General features: G+C 35.6%; 1 protein-coding gene across 1 annotated transcript; it reads right to left on the bottom strand.

Moving 5' to 3' along the window:
* Positions 1 to 3,452: 3,452 nt before the first annotated feature.
* On the bottom strand, positions 3,453 to 6,636 carry LOC145119039 (tRNA-splicing endonuclease subunit Sen2-2-like). Its single transcript, XM_079054683.1, has 3 exons — positions 6,556 to 6,636; positions 5,404 to 6,194; positions 3,453 to 3,695 (listed from the first exon to the last, which is right to left on the bottom strand). The coding sequence occupies exons 2-3, from the start codon at positions 6,186 to 6,188 to the stop codon at positions 3,632 to 3,634; spliced, it is 849 nt and encodes a 282-aa protein (XP_078910809.1). The 5' UTR covers positions 6,189 to 6,194; positions 6,556 to 6,636; the 3' UTR covers positions 3,453 to 3,631.
* Between the last annotated feature and the right edge of the window lie 300 nt (positions 6,637 to 6,936).

Below are 6,936 nucleotides of genomic sequence, written 5' to 3' on the forward strand. Positions count from 1 at the left end.
GGTGTAATTGGTAACTGTCGGACTCATTGTGGAAAGAATTTGTGGAAACAGGGGTTAAAGAGTAAATGTTGGACTTAATTTGAGAAGAATTTGTCATGGAGGGGCCTTTTGGTGACGTTTGGATTCAATTTTAAAGAAAGGGAAGAAGGAGGGACCAAATATGGTATTATGGGGCAAAGTTTCGTGAAGTGGGTATATAACAGTTACAACTGGAAACCCTAACCCTAATGTGCACATCCGCCACTCAAGTTCATCAGCCGCCACCACCGGTTTCTCTCTTGTGTTCTGACCAAATGGAGCTCCGACGACCGCCGCCTACTGCCTCATCATCGAGATGTCGTCATACCTTGCTGCCGGACGCCATGCACGAACGAAGAAACCACCGAGAGCGACTTCCAGATGGCGTGATGGCGTTCTCAGATGCTCCTTCTCCTCGCCACCACCGAAGAACCACTGGAGCTTGCTGACCACTGCTATGCTGCCGATGCGAGACAACCAGGAAGATCGACGGTGCGAAGGATTGCTTATGACGTTGCTGTTCGACGTGGGAGCCCTCGCCGCTAGCCGTTACTCCGTCGCCGTAGCGAAACTGCCACTATCGGAGAGTGAAGCGTCGGCCGCCGCACCACTGTCTACAATCGTGGTGGCCTGTTGCGGTGAAGCCGAGCAACCACCACCCTACTCTTGTCGTTGTTGCCTTATCCGATGGGAAGGACCGATGTGGCTGTCATCAGAATCTATCGCCATCTGCCGTCGGTGCGGCTGCTGCCGTCGCCAAATGCCACCAGGTGGGTGGCTGTGCTACTTCTCTGGGCATAGGGTGTTGTGTGTGTTATTTCTATGATGTAAGGTTGGTTTTTTTGGCCGGAAAAGCCACCACCACCATCGTGAGGTGGTGGCTGCCACCACTTACCACCACCGGCCACCACAAGGGTGGCTGTGTGTGTGCGTGTGTGTTATTATTAGTGTGTGTATGTGTGTATTATCAAGTTGTACATTGTAATGGTGCCAAAATAATAATAGAAATCTCGAACCACCACCGTATGGTGGTGGCTGCCGCCACCGGCCGCCGTGTCGGGTGGCGGTGTGCTTGCCTCGTTGAGTTTGATTCGTTTGGGGTGCTTGAAACCCTAATGGGCCTTGTAAGCCCTAATGGACCCAATGAAGCTTAATGGACCTAAAAGCCCAAGCATGTGACTAATGGGCTTAATAATATTCTAGTGGGCCTAATAGGCCCAATAAAGCCCTAATTGACCTAAAAGCCCAACAAATTGATAAATGAGCTAGTATTTGGGTTGGAAACCCTAATTAGGGTTTGGAAAACCCTAATGCCAGTAAAACCCTAATTTTGGGAATCGATTGAGACACATACACGAGAATTATTTAATAAGCTTAAAATGTTAAATAATAATCATTGGCAAATTAACCAAAGCAATATTGGACTTAATGGATTAAGTCCTTAGTGGATTAAGTCCTTAATGGGTTAAGTAGGAACACTTAACCCTAATTGTCATTTTATGTGAAAACCCTAATTTCACATGGGCCTTGAGTTGGGCCTTCCTAGTGGGCTTTGGTGATTGGACTATTGATGGGTTGTCCAAGAACAAGTTAACGGACCAAAATAAGTAGATGGGCCTTAAGGAAAGACCATGTAGAGGTCTGGGCCCAATTTGGAAAATTGGGCCATATGTTGGGTTTTGGTCCATGATTTGACTTTTGGGCTTTTGTAGTGTGAGTTGGACCTTGGGCTTGGAACCCAATTATTAATTGGGTATTGTTTGATGTTGACAGTTCGGGAATCTGTCAACCAGCAGCGGGAGCTTTACCTGCGGGACTTCAGCAGTGCCAGGTGAGTTATCCTCACTATACTAAGGGGTCTAGGGCATCAAGGCCGGCCCATTTGTTATGTTATTCTAGCAGTGTTAGATGTTGGGTATGAGTTAGTGTTGCATGCTAGTGGTTATGCTAGTTAGGTAGATCTGTAGGACTACCTGTGTTGTTATATGATTATCTGCATGCTCAGTAGTTATGTTATATGTTGATATGTTATGGAGGATGGGTTGAGGTGATACTGCTCTATGCGGTAACCAACAAACTCGGGAGCATTAGAGATACGAGCTGTGGGCCCGGTAGGCAATCCAGACTCGTATTGTGGGCTCCGTGGCAAACTAGATGTGAGCTGTGGCCCGGAAGGCAATCCAGACTCACACTGTGGGCCGAGTGGTAATCCAGTAGCTGGAGCATTCCAGATACGGGATGAGGGAGACTCGTACTGTGGGCTCGATGGCAATCCAGATGTGAGCTGTGGGCCCGATAGGCAATCCAAACTCACACTGTGGGCCCAGGGGTATTCCAGTCTGTAAAGTTGTGGACCCATTGCATGCTGTTCAGTTTGTTATGTTATGATGTTGCTGACATGGTTATGTGGACTGTATGTGTATCGGTATTTTGGGGGTAACTCACTAAGCTTTCGGGCTTACAATTTTAGTTTATTGTTTCAGGTACATTAGGAGATCGTGGCAAGGCAAAGGCGTGATCGTACAGCTCCTCACTTTTTACGAATTTGTTTCTAGGATACTCTGATATGATACATTTTGAAAACAAGTTTGTAATAGTTAATGGATTTGAAATGTTTTTAAAAGTTTAAATTGGCTTAAATTTTTCGGGTGTTACATATAAACTGACATAGAAAAGAAATAGGGATGAAAACGGATTCTATGAAACTTAAAAGGCATGATATTAGGGATCATTGATAAAAAAAAATTATTTCTATTTGATTCTTTTTTAAAACATGCTAAAGATAAAAATATTCATATTCCAAATTTAAAACATTTCAACATTACATTAAATTACTTACTTTACAATATTATTATGTAATTTAAAAAAAAAAATTGCACAGCATTTTATTATCAAAATACTTCTATCAGAATGATATATCAATTTGGCTTCTAAAAATATGCATAGTGTCTTATTCTCGAAATAATTCTATCAAAATGATATAGCAATATGGCTTATAAAATGTATCAATATGGCTTATAAAACTCTTCACATTGTTTTGTCTACAGATCATTCTATTAAAATAATATATCAATATGGCTTAAAAAAATGTTTACTGTGTGTTATCTCCAAATCATTCCACTAGAATATTATAATAATACGGCTTACAAGACAATTAACTTTTAACCTGTTTAAGTATAAGTCATTGTATTGCTCATTGTTTACACATATTATTTTTGATATTATGTGTTTTCATTTTATGAAAAAGTAAAACATTTTTAATGAAATATAATAAACATTTTTTTTGACATTCTGTTGGAATGATAACTGGATGATTCTATGAATATGAACTAACGTTAACACTTTATTAGCTATAAACATAAATATATAAGAAAAACATATAGAATTCATCAAACCATACTTTTATTATACTGAAATCAAACTTAATTACCCCATATAGTTCTTCAAACAAGACTTTTATTTTACTGAAATCAAAGTTAATAATATCTAAAAACGTCCAATTTGATGAATTTCTTATACTTCTATACTTTCTTCAATCCAAAAGGACAGTTCCTGCAATCATGACCAAGTCCAAAGCATGTTTTACATCTTCTTTGTTTCTTCACAACTTCATTCACCAGATTCTTGGGATCATTGACATTACCCATATCCTTCCCGGGATTCTAATCTTCATTATCCTGTAAGATTAACAAATTGGATACATATGTATATGTAAAAACGGTAAAAACATATAAACATCAAAGAACAAAAATGAATACCAGATTACGATTTCCAGTATGAACATCTATTGATTGTGTAAAACAAAGTAATGAGCAGATAAAGGAATTGATATTTGTGATCTGTGTGTGGGGGACGTTTCAATCGGATATATAGAGAAAATTAAATTGATGATAAGTAAATCAGTCATAAATCATTGCCTAATACAAAGGGATAACAATCAGAATAAATAAATTACAAATAAGAATTAAAATAAAAGATTACATAATTACCCTTATATATTTAACAATTAATTAATAATTTGCTAAATTGTGATTGGTGCATCCATGCACACAATACTTATTGAAAACATTTGAACCTAACTCTCTCTCTCTCTCTCTCTCTCTATATATATATATATATATATATATATATATATATATATATATATATATATATATATATATATATCCAAAAACTTTTAGCCTATAAAATATTAAATTATACTATATATTTTGAATAGTTGTTTATAAATACCTTAATGTTTGAGCACCAAAAATGGAACATGATGAAGGGGTTTGGATGATTGAACACATGTGGAACCCTTCGATTATATTATCGTTGCAACATTGTGATATTATAAACATGCTTGATATTTAAATTATTTATAAATAAATAAAAAACACAAAAATATATCACATCAACACAATTAATCCATTTTTTTACTATTCTAAACCAAACCCGATTTGACCCTACCAACATCCACCACCCAAAATCAAAATCAAAATCAAGGCCAATAATGCCCAAACAAAACATTAACAACAATATACCGATCTATTTAGTAAAGTATGAATCTTTAAAAACAATTTATCTAGCTTAAAAACAATTTAAACTAAGTTTAAATTTAGTGTATAAATAACTACACTTTACTCATATGCTCGTACATAATGTTCCAAAATTAAATTTAAACATTATGAAAACATAATAACCACATGCTTACTCGTCTGTCTCTAAATATGTTATTTTTCAACACTTTGTTTGGCATATATATATATATATATATATATATATATATATATATATATATATATATATATATATATATATATAGGATAAAATACAAGAATTAGCAATATAGTATATATAGGATAAAATACAATAATTAGCAATATAGTTTCATTTTTTTGTTTATTATAGCATCCTACTTCCATTTCTTCCTACTATAAAATTATACTTTGAAAATTTATACCTAATAATAGCAATGTCAACAGAATACAATGCTATAACTGAAAGATTTAAAAAATTGGAAATACAATGCTATAACTGAAAGATTTTTCAAAATAAGAAACAAAAGTAGGATGTTATAACAAACACATAAATGAAAGTGCTTTGCTATTTCTTGCATTTGACTCTACATCAATACATCATGAAACATGATAATCAATTAATCATGTATTCATGCAATTAATCTTTTATAAATATATATGGCTAACGGAAGGGTTAAATGTAATAAATAGCTTTATAAGAAAAAAAGGACCAGATATATTTATCAAAGTATAATTACCTTTATAAGAAAAAAATTGTAAACATAATGCTGTAATGGAAAAAGAAAATCAAAATACGATGCTATAATAAAAAAATAAATGAAAGTACATTGTTATTTCTTTCATTTAGAGTAAATTAACTAACTTGGTCCCATTTTCCACATTCTCTTGATCCTCCATACACCTTTCTGGATTCCATCTTGTAATTGTTCGCTCTTCAACACTATAATTCCCTAAACAACAAGGTGAATCAACCCCGATTTCACCATTTTCACCATTTCTGTTTACATAAAGAATCAACAATGTCTTTGCAACACTACCAGAAAGCCGAAGCATACATTGAAAATCAGACCAAACCCTCAATCTATCATTCCCAATTCCATTCCCATCTTCATTCCCATTCCAGTTCTGATTCCGATTCCATTCAGGGAAAACCAGCACACCGTATTCAGAGTGAACAAGTGAAGGATGATGACAGTATGCCACAAAGTCAACACCATACTGACACCCGGACCTCACGACCCAATTCTTGGCTCTTAAATGAGAATAAGCTTTAAAGAAATCAGGAAAAGATACCCTTTTGGAGGTCATATTGATATAGTCCCATAACTCATTATTTGTTTTTATAACATTATCACCGGTTACAATCTTTATACAATTGAGAGAAAAAGATAGATAAAAGGCTTCTTCTACAGTCAACTGAAACCATTGTTTATCTTTATCGATTGTTATAATTGGTCGACCAAAACAGGCTTGATTTAGAAGGTCAGTTTGGTCAGGATTAGTTGCAAGAAGTACACTAGAGCCTGATAGTATTCCTGAAGAATTGGATTTGATTAGAGAAGATTGGAGATCTGAAATTGTCTTTGAAATGGGATTTTCTAGGGCTTTTGCTTCGGACCCTTTTCCTTTCCATCTTGGTCCACCCATTAAAACCTTCAAAAAAAAAAAAAGATGAACGTGTGTAGAATTATATGTAGAGAAATTTGGTCACTAAACGTTTAAAATTCGTTATTAAAACCATTAGACTTTAATTGTCCCTAATTGGAAAAGCATAATGAAATGGAATCACAGAAATAATCACAAACAGACTCCACACAGGAAATACAGGAGACAAAATCAATGGCATATAAACACTCCACACACAAAATCAATGGCATAGAAACACTCGACACAAACACACACACACACACACACTCCAGGCAGATATAATCATATACATACACTTCACACAGCAAATACTATGGAGTTGAAGAACTGGAGATGAAACCAGTAACGATGATCAATGGCATATTACCTGATGGACGAAGTCGCTGATGGGTCGAGGTTTTCTGGAGCAGACGGCCACAAGGCGACAACGGCGGTGTCGAGGTGCGTCGATTGGGTTTTCAGCCTCATTAACGTGGTTGTTTCCGTAATTAAAAGAGTAAATTACACGAATGGTCCTTATGGTTTAAGGTAATTGTCATGTTTGGTCCATAATTTATTTTTTTAACTCGGAAGGTCCCTACAATTTTTTTTTGCACGTTTGGTCCCCGTCTTACCTAAAAAGACTATTTTGCCATTGATTTTTAAATTTATCTAAATAAGATGATGTAGGTTATGTAAGGTAAGATAAGGTGGAAGTGAAGTTGGGGTGTGTTTATTTAGATAAATTAAAAAATCAATGTCAAAATAG

The sequence above is a fragment of the Lactuca virosa genome, chromosome 6 (assembly GCF_052849685.1).
Source record: "Lactuca virosa cultivar CGN04683 chromosome 6, Lactuca_virosa_CGN04683_v6, whole genome shotgun sequence".
In the NCBI taxonomy this organism is placed as follows: domain Eukaryota; kingdom Viridiplantae; phylum Streptophyta; class Magnoliopsida; order Asterales; family Asteraceae; genus Lactuca; species Lactuca virosa.